This window comes from Lepidochelys kempii, chromosome 4, assembly GCF_965140265.1.
Source record: "Lepidochelys kempii isolate rLepKem1 chromosome 4, rLepKem1.hap2, whole genome shotgun sequence".
NCBI classification, from domain to species: Eukaryota; Metazoa; Chordata; order Testudines; family Cheloniidae; genus Lepidochelys; species Lepidochelys kempii.
Window position 1 is genome coordinate 57,730,901 of NC_133259.1, and position 15,922 is coordinate 57,746,822.

Below are 15,922 nucleotides of genomic sequence, written 5' to 3' on the forward strand. Positions count from 1 at the left end.
TGTGGCAAATAACTTCACACCATGGAGCTCAAGAAAGCTTCATTAAGCCTGTTCAAGGCAAATGTGTGTCTCAGTATGCAGTCCAATTCTACCCCCTACACAACCCAATGTAGAGTTTATCATTTTCTCCCAATATTACAAATATTTAACTTTAGTGCTACATGGCAAAGAAACAAAACCACATGTTAAGGCTAATTCCCCACTCTGGCACTTTGAGTGCAGAAGGTGGAGGCCCGCAAGGATTCTAAAAATTAATACTTGCCACTCCAGGCTTGTATTAAACACCCAAGGTTAGAGCTTTTTTCTGACCTTGGATTGGTAGATGCTGCCACCACCCAAGTGCAGAACCCCTTTGAGAGCCCAGGAAGGCACACTTGAGAATTCCTTCCTGTGGGGTACCCTCAAGCCCTTTCACGCCCCCCTCCAGGGAAGAGCTAAGAAATAAAAAAAAAGGAAATCAGCTGTTGCCACCAGCTAATTAAACAACGTGCACAAACCTGTTAAGACACAAAAATCCAATTCCGTTCTGTAAAAAAGTAAATTTTATTAATAAAAAAAGAAAAACTACATCTGGAAACTCAGGGTATTGCTAGATTTTAAAAGAGCAACTACAAGGATTAAGCACCAAGAATAGCTTTCTTGAGGTCCAGCTTAAAGGTTATAAGCAAAACAAAAGCACCTGGGGTTAGCACAGAGGAATCCACAGCCATTACGAAATAAAAGGAATAAACCTAATCTTCTCTTCCTAGACATTTCCTGATCTACTTACATGTCTTCGGTTTTAAATTAGTCGTTCCTAGGTAGGATATTGATGATTTTTCATACCTGGCCCAAGCATCTTACAGCATGGCTGCTGCCCTGTTCGCCTCTCCCCGGGAGAACAGCAAAAGACAGACAAAAGAGGAGTCTTTTTTCAATTTTAAAAAGATTGAGCCTTCCCATTGGCTCTTTTGGACAGCTGCCCACTCACTTCCTTTTACCTATGCATAGCAGTGAGACTTTTTAACCCTTTACAGGTAGAGGAATTAAAGAACAGCTACTAAGAGGGATTTTATAGCTGCTGGCTGGCCGGCTGGGTGTCCATAAAAGGGAGTTACCCCCACCCCCTTCATTTATCACACCACAAAAAGGGGAGAGTAAAGAAAATACATCAGGTGGTCCTGATGCTATAGCACCAGAAACATATAGGGCCCAATCTTACAGCCTTTCACAGGCTAAAGTCCCACTACACTCTAGTGGAAGTTTTGTCTGGCTTAAAATAAGTTTACCTGGATCCTGCAATTGTTAAATAATTTCAATAGCTTGCAAGAGAGCAGTACATGGGGAAGAGATGGAATGGTCTAGTGTATAGGATATGGGCCCGGCAGTCAGGGTTCTATTCCCAGCTCTGCCACTGAACTGTTGTGTGACTTCACTGTTCTGTACCTGTTCCCCCTCCCACGCTTAACCTGTCTTGTCTATTTAAATTGAAAGCTTTTCAAAGAAGGGACTGTGCCTAGCACAACGGGCATCAGTTGAGGTCTTTAGGCATTATTGTAATACAATTAATGCCTGTGATGGGACCACACTCCTGAATGGTAATTCAAACAAACAGAAATGGAGAGAGGACATTTTAACACCAGTGACCATCTCACTAGGAAGCATTAGAACTCCAAAGATGCTATTTCAAATACCTCTCTAAAATATTAACTCACCCAAGTTTGTAATCAAAGGCTCTGGTTTCATTCATAACGGTTTGTCCATTTTCAAGTTCCTTGATTTGCCTCTGGATTTCATAGTCTGACAAAAAAAATTTCAGCTGAGTTACACTGCACCCACTGCATTTTTATACCGCCCATTACTGCATGTTTCACTGCCAGGCAGTAAATGGAAAGATTATTTGAACCTTACTGAAACCAAAAGCAATCTATTAGGGATGCAATTACTGGCAAAACTGACCTCTCTCTGGCACTCTTGTGTACACATTTGGTTCCTGCGGGAGGGAGGGCTCGGGGGTTGGTCCCCCCCACATACACACACCACAGCCAGTTCCAGACACTCCAGACTTCAGCTAAACTGTACAGCCAAAGCAGTTTTCCCATCATCACATCAGGGGTTGAGTGGAAGCTCTCCATCCAATCTCCCTGCATTTTTTCTTGGGAGATCTGTTGTTTCTCCTTTCCTGCCCATACCCATACCGCAGCTGCAAGCCCTTTGCGCGTCACACACACCAGACACCGTGCCCTGGGAAAGCAATCAACTTCATCTGAGGACACAGAGCTGCTGTATTGCTAACATCTATCAAAGCAGAACATGCTAAATACTGAATCATTCACTTTACTCTCCTTGAAGACAGAGGGTCACTTCACAATAAAACTGCCAGCCAATGTGGCTGACATACCTACGGTATCCTGTACTGAAACCTATTACATTTTGTGATACTTGGTTCTGTCACCTAGATGAAAAGTATCTACTGTAGTTCAATAAAGGAGCAAATAACACTTACCTATTGCTCTTGCCAGGAATCGTGCACTATTGATATTCTTCACTTCGGTCCTTACTCCGTAAGCTTCTCCGGGGTGATGAACAGATACATTGGCATCCACTCTCAGTTGACCCTCTGTAAAAGGAAACATCATCAGAGTAGATGACCTTGGCATATGTTAATAAGCAGCATGTTATGTACAGGATGTTTATACTGTAAAAGATCTGAGGTCAGGAAGAGATCAGCTGCCTTATAACAGCTTCCTATTTATGGTTCTATTTTAAATCTCCATCTTCAATCACTGAATTTTCTGAGAATACTACCTTTTGGAATGGAATGACATGATTCTTCTCAAAGACACCTGTACAGTGCAAGTGCATGGGCTTAAAACCATACTCCTTAAAAACATAGTCCTTAAAACCATACTCTAGGAGAGAGGTTATGTCCTGTAAAGGGAGGACAGAACTAAGGTAAATCAACTAAAAGACCAGCAATTAACAACAACAACAAAAAACAAAAACAAAAAGGCAGGCTGCAAGATTCCAGTTTTTATTTTTCTGCCCTGACAAAAGTGTGTGAAAACACCCCCTGAAATGACTACTTGATGGCTGTATGCTGCTCTACCATGGAGCACAAGACTTTAGCAGTCATGCTGGGTAGATTTATTGAAGCATCCTTGGGAATTTAAAGCTGAAGGGCAAAATGTCAGAAACTTGTTTTTTTCCTCCCTCAACCAACTGTAATCTTCTTCTTCAACACATGAGATTCTGAATCCTTCCTTACTGACAAAAACATAACATATACAGGCAAACAGAAAGTTACACAGAGGGCAAACGTGCACTAAGGCAAGGGGTGGACTAGAATTCCCAGGAGAGCCTGTCTGACAATCTCACTGGTAATTCTGTTTTACCAGATTCCTCCAAAACATCCATCTATGCAGAGAATTTGTTGAGATAGTCAAATTAGGCATAAAGAAAAGAAAAACATAGGCATACATCTCTCACATGATAAGCCCATATCACTCTTGCTATATCAGAGGAAACCCATTCTCTACTCTTCCTCCTTATCTGAACTTAAAATTAATACGCTGTAAAATGAAGCAAATATTTGATATTTATACAACAGCACTAGTGAAGACAATGTAAATAGCCCAGCATTAAATCTGTAGAGAGGTGTAAAAGTCTTAGAGCCCATTCAGGATAGCCGATGCAAATTTGCAAAAGTGGACCTTGCCCATTCTGTAAAAGCTGAATGGATGTCATCTTGTAAATCTTCTCTGTATTGATGGAGACTCCTTGAGAAGGCAAATGAAGAAGAGAGGTACAGAAGGGACCCCAATATTCATTTTAAAGGAGACTTTTCATTAGGGGTGAGGAGAAGAGAACACTTGTAACAAAAGAAATATATGTCAATAGTATTCTTCTGTCTTCACTTTGCTGCTATCAAAGATCTGGGTTTGACTCTCTCACTGTTGTTAGTCAGAAGAGAATGGGATTAACCAGGCATAAGTGAAAAGAGAATTGGGGCCTGTTTATTTTAAAAAAGGCTGTCTCCCTCACAGCCCAGCTTCATCTCCTATTTGATCATCTTGCAGTAAAGTCATGCTTTCAAGCAGTTTGTTGCAAAGCGATGAATGATGAATTCAGCATGTGTCTTCCCAGCACTTGCAAGTAGAAGGAAGATAAAATGTGAGGGAGCAAACCCTCACCTAAACACAAACAACACTAGTAAGAGAAAAGCATAGTAAAAAATACATCACTAAGCACACCTGAATAAAACGATTTTGTTTAAAATCTAATAATATTGGGGAAAAAATATTGCCAGCATGGCAGGTCTTTCTTTAAAGAATACGTGGGATACGTTGGTGTGACGCCAATGGAAGTCTCAGGGCCAAATTCAGCAATGAAAGATGATAGTAAGTTACTGTATATCATAAAGTCTGTATAAGTAGCAGAGTAACGTGCTGATTTGGCATTCAGAAGGTATGCAAAATGAGTGACCTCCACCGAATGCCCGAGTCTCCTCTAACACTGGTGTAAATCCACTGGAGTTACAATAGTGTAAAACTAGTGTAAGTGAAGACAATCAGCTTGTGAGGCAGTGGAAGTGGAAGTTGCCTCAGAAAAAGCAGCTAGCAGGAGGGTACAAGATAAAGGTTCTGTTTATTACAGTAGTGCCCAGAAGCCTAAGTAAGGATCAATGTCCCCCTGCATAAATACATATGAAGATACCTGCCCCAAAGAGCTTAATATCTAAGAACTACTAATTACCCATTATTTTAAATTAAACCTGAACCATTCCCCAACATTCCCAGAGTCACAATCCACTTTGGGCTGAGCAGGCACAACTCTGACTGAACTCACTGGGAGTTGCACTTGCTTACCTCAGGGGCTGAAGGTGATGTTAAATCACTGGTTCACTGCTGAACATCTGTTTTATGATCATTTTACACCCAAAATTTAACTTACACAATCAGCTGTGTCGGGAGCCTTCACTCTCAACTACTAATCACTGTTACAATGTTTCCCATCCACAGTTAAGTACATGCAAGATGAGCAGAGAAAGACAATACGTGAAAAATAACAAGAACACTGCGCTACTTCTTCCTGCCCTGGTCTATCATGTAAAATTGATGTATGAGGCAGTATAAAAATCCAAGTGCTGCAGAGGAAGCTGGGCCCATAAAGATACTTGAAGCATAGCTGACCTTATACAGACACTGAAAATTTTAAAAGGAAGCAGCATTAAGAAAATGCTAAATGTTAGGCAACAACAGAGCAAAATAACCAGAAGCTGTGAAACTACCCCTGCAAATGCAGAGAATTACAACTAACTGGAGGGAACATTGCCCTGCCCCCACCTTTACCTGCCATGATTGCCTGGCTGCTCCCAAGCGTTTGAAGAATAAGCTGAAGCTCTCTGACTGCTGCGGCTGCCTCTTCCCCAGAGCTCATATCAGGCTCCATGACAACCTCCATGAGGCCAACACCTACCAGAGAGAGAGAAACAAGATTTCCAGCAGTAGCTTTTGATCTTGACATATTAAAGTGCAATAAGCTAAACACATGAAAGCACTTGGGTTTGTTTGAGAAAACTGGGAAATCATGTTTTATTTAATAACTGTACAAATGGGGATATTTTTTGTTTTATTTCTAAGATTTAACTTAAAGGCATTTCCACACACTCCCCTCTTTGATGACATAGGGAACAGATGGAAAAAATATTTCCCTTTCTTCTGAGAGAGTTCCTAAGAACAGGCCACCTGATTTCCCAATTTCATTTTCTCATTACATTCAGGTAAATTAATGCAATCACAGTTTTCTTACAGCTTCCTAGAGTAAAGGTATTAGTCAACATTTGCAAGTGTGGGGCCTAAAGTTAGGCATCTAAAGCCATAGTTAGGCACATAGCTAAATGTTTCGATTTTCAGCAGTGATGAATACCTGCAGCCCTCAACTTCACTGGCAGCTGTGGATGCTCACCATCTGTGAAAGTCAGGCCAGGTATTTAGGCACCTAACTACGCATTTAGGTACATGGATTTGTTGGTTTGATTTATACAATAGATATTTTAGAGCTTTATGGAGAAAGTGATCGTTTTTATAAAAGCTAAAAATTAAAAGCCATTTCTGACTCAAGCACTGGCCTCCCACTCTGCCGTCTGTGCATGTTCTGCCACGTTGCTTCATTCAGAGTCTTCACTCTCTTTTTAAACAACACTTACAGCTGCAGGAGCATAAGTGGCTTCTCTGTCCCAGTGAATACCCCCTTGATATGTTAAAGGTCTTATTTGGAAGTTGGCTGGCAGACAGGTTTGAGAAACTGAGCCACTAGCCTTCTGACTGGCCAGTGCCACTATGTTATCAGCAAACAGGCCAGAAAAGATGAACATTAGCCAGATATGGAATTTTTTTTTACATTTAAGTCAAATTTTAAAATATTTATTGAAAGCAACAAACCAGATTCCACCCCCCATCCCCCAATTAGTTTTAAATATTCAGTCCATACATAGAAAGACTGCGGGGGATAAGAAAGTGATCCAAGCCTACCAGCCCTGTTCAAGTCAATGAGAGTCTGGCTCCTTGTGTCATCATGAAGACTCTTTCCGCTGTCTTGTTCCAGCTGGATCTGCTTGATCCTCACAGTCCTGGTTACCATCTGGTTCTTTTTTCCCCCTACACAGAGGCTGTATGAAAGACTCCCATTCACAGCAACGGGAAGTCTCTGCTGAGTGATTTGATAGCCAGCCTGCATACAGAATCAGGTCTGTGTTCAGAATTGTCGTTTTACATGAACAATAATTTTAATTCTTGTCCCAAGGTAGACTGGCCCCACTTGGGCCCAGCCCTTTCAGCCAGGCCCCTTGTCCCCACATGCCAGCCCCCACCCACCCCCCAATAGCTGGGACTGTCACTCCTACTCTGGCCAGAGCTCTATTGCTGTTGGTGAAAAATCAGAAAAACTAGAAAAGCCTGATTTCCACTAAAATTGCCATTTGGTCACTCAGGATACAGGGAGGAGGCAATGACCCCTCACACAGAGGCCTGTGACAAGGGAACAGTCAGTCTAGACACAGGGGTGAGGTCTAGCCAGGGCCCCCCTCATCCCTGTCCCTCGCTCTGGCTGGGCCCCTTGCTCTCCTGCACTGGTCAGAACCCTACTGATTTTGGTGAAAATCGAAAAACTGCAGAAGCCTAGTTTTAGTGGAAAATCAGCCTTCTCTGATTTTCACCAAAATCAACAGTGTTTGGACCTGACTAGCAGGGGAGAGGGGCCCAGCTGGAGAGGAGGGGAAAGGGCCAAGCTGGGTGTACAACTTGGCCTACATAAGCAGTGAAGTGTGCAACCTTCTAGTTGTAAATACGCTTGGTAGTATAGTATTAGAGTTTTAATCAATAAACATCAATTTCACTGTATGCACACGAACTGAGAAAAAAATATTTCTACCAACGATAGTCAACATTTCAGATAGGCAAAGAAAGAAAAATGCTGCTGGAGAACTTATTGGAGTTTGATTTCAGGATATTTACTTTGTATATTTTGACATGTGATGTTGTCAATTTGTATTTTTAACAGCTATAAAGCTTTAGCTTTTTGAATCTCAACGTCTAGTCATTAAATATCTATTCTCTGATACCCCCATAATTTCATGCAGCCATGAAAATGTAAACCGATAAAAACAAAACAAATGCTGAAAAATAAACATTGATATTATCCATCAAAACTATAAAAAAAATTGAATTCTGCCAAACCTAGTTTTAAGCACTATAATAAAAACGAGACAATTGACTCCATTCTATAGGCTCAATATAATCTATGCATATAGCTTTTCCTGCCTCCCCCAGCTTCTCATTAAGTGATTTTTTTTTTAAAGCCTCAAATGGCATGGGACAATAAACAACAAGAATCCCATTTCCCATCCGAAGCCCCATTTTCAGGAATAACAATAATCCCATTGTCAAACGACCCTAAGAGCAGGATTTATTTTATCTATTCCATTCAGCTCATTAGCTTAAACTCTGTATCTTATTATAGGGCTCCTGAGAAGACTGCCTTTTATGAAATGCAGGCTGGGCATTTTACAGTCAGTGCTCAACACTATAGACGCCAGCTGCTAGAAGATCCTGAATTCTGTGTGTTTAAAGCTAATAGAATGTGTCAGGTATCTTCTTGACCCAAATTTCCCTGCTTATTTAACTAGAAGATGCTGTACTATAAGCCATTAGGTAGTGGCAGAACACAGTGCCTATGTACTACACATGCTACCTGAAGATACATCTTCCCATTGCTCTATCTTTCAAAACAGATGGACTAATTTTTACTCTGCTTCATTCTTTTCTGTTAGTTTTTTATTGGTGGAGTGATCACCACCAGGAAAGTCTGAACATTCTTTAATGTAGGAGCAGAACCACCTACAATCTAAAGGTGATTGGCAATTGAGTTTGTGATTTCTTTTTTCTTCTCTTCGTGATGCATAAAGCCAGTTTGAAAAGCTGGGCTTGGCTTCTTTTGTTTCTACTTTTTTCTCCTGCTTGTTTAGAATTTCAGCTCTTGTGAATGTACTGTTTTTATCAGGAAGATTTATCAATGATGACTGCAGAACTAGTAGTGTACTGACAACCAAAGTAACTATCTATCTAGGTATTTATACATCCTCCATCCCTACAGCATGCAATGCCCAGATCCACACAGGTACGTAGGTGCTTAAGTCCCAGTTTTAGGCTCCATTGCAATCCACAAAACTCTTGTTCCACTGCTGCCTAACCCTCTAGATGCCTAAATTCACTTGGTACCTAAGTTCTTAGGGTAAAGTTACCTAGACACCTATGTTGCTGCCTCAGGGTATGCACAATGCTGCCTCCCTCTTAGGCATCTAGATGCTTATCTCCTGCCCAGTCCCAGAGCTATCCATGAACCCAGGGAAGACAGATGTTTGCCTGCCTACTTTGCCTGGAGGGCCCAATATGGGAGGTGTGCTCAGTGGCTGCCTACCAGATGAGGTCCCATTCAAAATCAAGCACCAACAGCACCCACCTTACAACTTTTAGCTCAACCATTAGAGCACTCATCTGGGATGTGGGAAACCCAGGTTCAATTCCCCCGTCTGCCTGAGGGAGAAGAAAGGATTTGAACAGGGATCTCCTACCTCTCAAGAGAGTGCTCTAACCTCTGAGATATGGGATATTCTGGGAGGCTCCCTCAACCTCTCCTGTTGCAGCTGTTTCATTATGTATAAATAATTAAATAGTAATTGAAGCAGGGGAACTGGACCATAGGTCTCCCTCCTCCCACATGGGTGCCCTAATCACCAGGCTACAGAGTCAGTCTCACTGTTGCTCAGTATCTGGTCCAGAGACTCTTTAAGCATCACAACACATAAGTTACTTTGTGGATCTGGGCTCAAGTACTTCACAAATATTAATGACTTTATCCTCAGAACACCCCTGCAAGAAAGGTAGGGAAGCATTATGCCCATTTCATAGATGGGGAACTGAGGCACAGAGATAACAACTTGCCCAAGGACAAACAGGACATTTCTAGCAGAGATGGAAATTGAACCCAGATCTCCTGAATCCCAGCTACGCATTAACCATAATATCATCTTTCTTCCAAGGACATCAAATGAGGGGGGAAATGGAATTTTATTTAAAAATTCTGTGTTTTATGTTTTTAAAAAATCTCAAATGCCTGAAAAAAACAGTTGGGAGAAAAAAATCTTTAATTAAAATTTCAACACCTCTACACATTGATCTATGGCCTGAAGAACACTCCCTCCCTAATTCTCTGGACCTCCAAGGACACCTCCAAGAAAAACTGGGAAAATAAGATTTGCTATTCCTGATTTTTCTTGGGTAACACACAAGCAGGACAAAGCATTCAAGTCTTCTTAATTCAAAAAAGCAAAGTGAACCAAATCCATTATTTTTCCCTTTACAGGCCACTTTTATGTTCAACAACATCCAGAACAAATATATGGAGGGAACGGCCATCTTTAAAGTTAGAACTGTGACTTTGTTAAAACAAAAATAAGGTCCTTGAGCTCTGCTGTACGTTGTCAAAAAGGTAAAACCAGACTCTCAACTAATTTCCATATTATTACTTCACTTTGTCAAGTGCAAACTCACTTCCAAAGACAGTTTATTCCAAATATGAAAGCAATCTACAGTATCCAAAACTATTACTGCACGTGGCAAAGGCACATTTATTAAGTTAATTCAAGATCCTGGCAAAGATTAGAAGGTTTGAAAAGCAAATGTGATATTTATAGGTCCTTAAATTTAATAGCAAAAACAAAAAACAAAGAAGAGATGCTATGATGTTTATATTATTGTAATGTGTGTTTGCTACACATTCATTTTAAAAGAAGGGCTATTATCAGACTGGTTTGCTTTTACCCTAACAGACAATTAGTGCTCATACTAGGAATGGAGAAAGTACAGGCCCAGCAGCTCCATCTCCCAATTCAATTACATAAAACCACTGGAATCGTGAGGCTAAGCAAGGAGTCAGCAATCAGGGCAATCATATTCAATCAGTGAACACCAGGGTATAGCTATCTATTCATCGGGCTTGACGCAGCATCCTGTTAGCTTGGGCAGAACACTGATTGAAAACATAAAAAGCATCTCTTTGCTACCCCCAGCCCTACTCCAGACTCATCCTTTTCTATAGCTATAGTAGAACCAACTTCATAATGCATACTTACAGGCAGATCTGCATAGAAATAGTGTTTTCTGTCAAACAAAGACTTCTTGTTTATCCTGCAGTTCAGTGCGAGGCCTGTCATCACCGCTGCTTCTACACATCTCCTGTTGAGAGCCTAAAGAAACATGACACACAATTTCACTCAGATATGCACTATATAACAAATGCTTCTCCCACATGCTGCCTTATACAGAGCGTATATTCAATTTTGCTTGCCTTCAGTAGGCATTATCTCTGTTTTCTTGCGTGGGTAGCTCATATTCATCATCAGTCTGGCAGCAGCTATAAATCAGCAAAGTTTTATATGGACAATAAAACCATCCAGTTGTTTTCGTTGTATGCTGCATGAGAAGCCACACAGTGTTTTGGATTGCTACTTTTGCAGACATAACCAGTACTCTTGACACCCCCAAACCTTCACAGGGTATGTCTACACAGCAAAGAAAAAACCCGCAGCTGACCTGTGCTGGCTGACTTGGGCTCATGAGGCTCAGGCTGTTTCACTTCTGTGTAGACTTCCGGGCTCAAGCTGGAGCCTGGACTCTAGGCCCTGCAGGGTAGGAGGGTCATAAGAACAGCCATACTGGGTCAGACCAAAGGTCCATCTAGTCCAGTATCCTGTCTTCCAACAGTGGCTAATGCCAGGTGTCCCAGAGGGAACGAACAGGTAACCATCAAGTGATCCATCCACTGTCACTCATTCCCAGCTTCTGGCAAACAGAGGCTAAGGGCATCATCCCTGCCATCCTGGCTAACAGCCACTGATGGACCTGTGCTCCATGAATTTATCTAGTTCTTTTTTGAACCCTGTTATAGTCTTGGCCTTCACAATATCCTCTGGCAAAGAGTTCCACAGGTTGACTGTGTGTGGTATGAAGAAATAATTCCTTTTGTTTTAAACCTGCTGCCTATTAATTTAATTTGGTGGCCCCTAGTTCTTGTGTTATGAGAAAGTGTAAATAACACTTCCTTATTTACTTTCTCCACACCAATCATGATTTTATAGACCTCTATCATATCCCCTTAGTCATCTCTCTTTTCCAAGATGAAAAGTCCCAGTCTGATTAATCTGTCTTCATATGGCAGCCATTCCATACCCCTAATAATTTTTGTTGGCCTTTTCTGAACCTTTTCCAATTCCAATATTTATTTATTTATTGTATATAAGTATTGATTGATTGATTGAGATGGGATGACCACATCAGCACACAGTATTCAAGATGTGGGCATACCATGGATTTATATAGAGGCAATATGATTTTTTCTGTCTTATTATCTATCCTTTTCTTAATGATTCCCAATATTCTGTTCGCTTTTTTGACTGCTGCTGCACATTGAGTGGATGTTTTCAGAGAACTATCCACAATGATGCCAAGATCTCTTTCTTGAGTGGTAACAGCTAATTTAGACTCCATCATTTTATATGTATAGTTGGGATTATGTTTTCCAATGTGCATTACTTTGCATTTATCAACATTGAATTTCACCTGCCATTTTGTTGCCCAGTCACCCAGTTTTGAGAAATCCTTTTGTAGCTCTTTGCAGTCTGCCTGGGACTTAGCTATCATGAGTAGTTTTTTATCATCTGCAAATTTTGCCACCTCCCTGTTTACCCCTTTTTTCGAGATCATTTATGAATATGTTGAAAAGGACTGGTCCCATACAGACCCCTGGGGGACACCACTATTTACCTCTCTCCATTCTGAAAGCTGACCATTTATTCCTACCCTTTGTCTCCTATTTTTTAACCAGTTTACAATCCATGAAAGGACCACAAAAACAACGAGGAGCCCGGTGGCACCTTAAAGACTAACAGATTTATTTGGATTTCCGCTTTTATGGGTAAAAAAACCCACTTCTTCAGATGCATGGAGTGAAAATTACAGATACTGGCATAAATATATCCTGGCACATGAAGAGAAGGCCAGTTCAGTCAGGGTGGATGTGATGATGATGATGATAATTGATAAGGAGGGGTCAATACCAAGAGAGGGAAAATTGCTTATGTAGTGAGACAGCCACTCCCAGTCCCTATTCAAGGCCAAATTGATGGTGTTAAGTTTGCAAATGAATTGTAGCTCTGCAGTTTCTCTTTGAAGTCTGTTTTTGAAGTTTTTTGTTAAAGAATGGCTACTTTTAAATCTGTTATTGAGTGTCCAGGGAGGTTGAAGTGTTCTCCTACTGGCTTCTGTATGTTACCATTTCTGAGGTCTGATTTGTGTCTATTTATCCTTGTACATAGAGACTGTCCAGTTTGGCCAATGTACATGGCAGAGGGGCATTGCTGGCACAGATCACATTAAGAAAAGGAGTACTTGTGGCCCTTAGAGACTAACCAATTTATTTGAGCGTGAGCTTTCGTGAGCTACAGCTCACTTCATCGGATGCCGATGAAGTGAGCTGTAGCTCACGAAAGCTCACGCTCAAATAAATTGGTTAGTCTCTAAGGTGCCACAAGTACTCCTTTCTTTTTGCGAATACAGACTAACACAGCTGTTACTCTGAAATATATCACATTAGTAGATGTACAGGTGAATAAGCCCCTGTTGGTGTGGCTGGGTCCTATTACGTTGTCACTAAAGTAGATATGGGGACAGAGAAGGCAACAGAGTTTGTTACAGGGATTGGTTCCTGAGTTAATGTTTCTGTGGTGTGGTGTGTAGTTGCTGGTGAGTATTTATTTCAGGTTGGGGGGCTGTCTGTAAGCGAGGATTGGCCTGCCTCCCAAGGCCTGTGAGAGTGGGGGATAGTTTTCCAGGATAGGTTGTAGATAGTTGAAGATGCGTTGGAGAGGTTTTAGCTGGGGGCCGTACATGATGGCCAGTGGTGTTCTGTTATTTTCCTTGTTGGGTAGGTGACTTCCAGGTACCCGTCTTGCTCTGTCAATCTGTTTCCTCACTTCCCCAGGTAGGTGTTGTAGTTTTAAGAATGCTTGATAGAGATCTTGTAGGTGTTTGTCTGTCTGAGGGATTAGAGCAAATGTGGTAGTATCTTAGAGCTTGGCTGTAGACAATGGATCGTATGATGTGTCCTGGATGGAAGCTGGAGGCATGTAGGTAAGTATAGCAGTCAGTAGGTTTCCGGTATAGGGTGGTGTTTATGAGACCATCACTTATTAGCACTGTAATATCCAGAAAGTGGATCTCTTGTGTGGACTGGTGTAGTAGTAGGATTTTATGTTTGTATTTTATATAATTTAGAATGAAGGATAAAGAATAATAATGTAGCATGTATTAAATGTATTGGTGTATGATTTGATCATATCCTGCCAGCCACCCTTTTTGAATGGCCTAATGGGACATTGGTAGAGATACATCAGCCAGAATCTGTTTCTGGACTGATCTCAAGGCAGTAACACACCTTTGAGGGTCACCAATTTGTTGTAGGTTTAGCATTTTAAAATAAGTAAAAGAATGCCATGATTGTTTTCTTTTGCATTGCAATTTGATGTTCCTGTTCAAAATGTTGTGTACATTAATTCTGTTGTGTGTGTGAATGAGGAATATGTGTTAAGAGAGAAGTGTGAAGTCCATCGCTGAACCAGATGTTCTAGGGAGGAACCGGAGACAGATGCAAGTGCGCCAGGAGGCTGCAACATGTCCCTATTGAAATCTCAGAGGAGGGCAGATAGATGACTCTAAAGATGAGACAGGCACCTATCACGGGGACAAGACAGCAGTGATCAAAACCAGCATGGGATAATGCCCTGAGGAACTTGATGAAAGAACAAGGATGAGAAGGACAATTTAAGAAAACAAGCACTTGTCAAACAACAATTGATTACAGCATGACGGTGCAAAACTCATTGGCTCCAATGAAGGAAAATCACTATATAAACAGGGTGCTTTGCCATGAAACTTTGGGTTTGTCCTGCCAAGGCTTCCCCAAAGCATCGTGTTGTGACCGACAGAACCCAGCTTTTCCCTACCCATGATCAACCTAGCTGGCCACTAGATTGATCTGGACTCTGGACTGGTAACTATAACATTGACTGGCAGGACAGTGTGTGTGTGGTGTGACTGAAAATGCATATGCTAATTGTTGTATCTTCAATAAACGTGGCATATTGCCGTTTCCCCTGAAAAAGATCCCATGTGCTTCTTATAAGCATAACACTGGTCCAGGCTGAGGTTCATGGTGAAGTGGAAATTATTTAAATTCAGGTGGAATTCTTCAAGGGCCTCCTTTCCATTGGTCCACATGATGATGTTATCAATATAGCGTAACTAGAGGAGGGGAACTAGGGGACAAGAGCTGAGAAGCATTGTTCTAAGTCAGCCATGAAAATGTTGGCATCCTGTGGGGCCATGTGGGTACCCATAGCAGTGCCACTGACTTGAAGGTATAAGTTGTACCCAAATCTGAAATGGTTGTGGGTGAGGACAAAGTCACAAAGCTCAGCCACAAGGTGTGCTGTGGCCTCATCAGGGATACTGTTCCTGACAGCTTGTAGTCCATCCTCATGTGGAATATCTGTGTAAAGAGCTTCTGCATCCATGGTGGCCAGGATGGTGTTTTCAGGAAGATCACCAATGCATTGTAGTTTCCTCAGGAAGTCAGTGGTGTCTCAAAGATATCTGGGAGTGCTGGTAGCGTAGGGTCTGAGGAGAGGTCCTCAAGGAATCAATTCTGAAGCACTTAGAGGAGAGGAAAGTGATCAGGAACAGTCAGCATGGATTCACCAAGGGCAAGTCACACCTGACTAATCGAATTGCCTTCTATGACGAGATAACTGGCTCTGTGGATGAGGGGAAAGCGGTGGATGTTTTGTTCCTTGACTTTAGCAAAACTTTTGACATGGTCTCCCACAGTATTCTTGCCAGTAAGTTAAAGAAGTATGGGCTGGATGAATGGACTATAAGGTAGATAGAAAGTTGGCTAGATTGTCGAGCTCAACGGGTAGTGATCAATGGCTCCATGTCTAGTTGGCAGCCGGTATCAAGCGGAGTGCCCCAAGGGTCGGTCCTCGGGCCGGTTTTGTTCAATATCTTCATTAATGATCTGGAGGATGGTGTGGATTGCACCCTCAACAAGTTTGCAGATGACACTAAACTGGGAGGAGAGGTAGATACGCTGTAGGGTAGGGATAGGATACAGAGGACCCTAAACAAATTAGAGGATTGGGACAAAAGAAATCTGATGAGGTTCAATAAGGACAAGTGCAGAGTCCTGCACTTAGGACGGAAGAATCCCATGCACCGCTACAGACTAGGGACCGAATGGCTTGGCAGCAGTTCTGCAGAAAAGGACCTAG

General features: G+C 41.7%; 1 protein-coding gene across 6 annotated transcripts in view; it reads right to left on the reverse strand.

Annotated features, from left to right (window-relative positions):
• The window catches only part of GATB (glutamyl-tRNA amidotransferase subunit B), an 86,199-nt gene that overhangs the window by 36,590 nt on the left and 33,687 nt on the right, over positions 1-15,922 (reverse strand). For all 6 annotated transcript variants that reach the window (XR_012158598.1, XR_012158594.1, XR_012158595.1 and 3 more), the window contains exons 3-7: positions 10,670-10,783; positions 6,513-6,711; positions 5,331-5,453; positions 2,486-2,599; positions 1,695-1,779 (exon numbers count right to left, since the gene is read on the reverse strand). Coding sequence is in view for 1 of the 6 variants with exons in the window: in XM_073341349.1 (XP_073197450.1) it covers positions 1,695-1,779; positions 2,486-2,599; positions 5,331-5,453; positions 6,513-6,711; positions 10,670-10,783 (635 nt within the window). In the remaining 5 variants the exon portion in view is untranslated. The remainder of the gene's footprint in view (positions 1-1,694; positions 1,780-2,485; positions 2,600-5,330; positions 5,454-6,512; positions 6,712-10,669; positions 10,784-15,922) is intronic.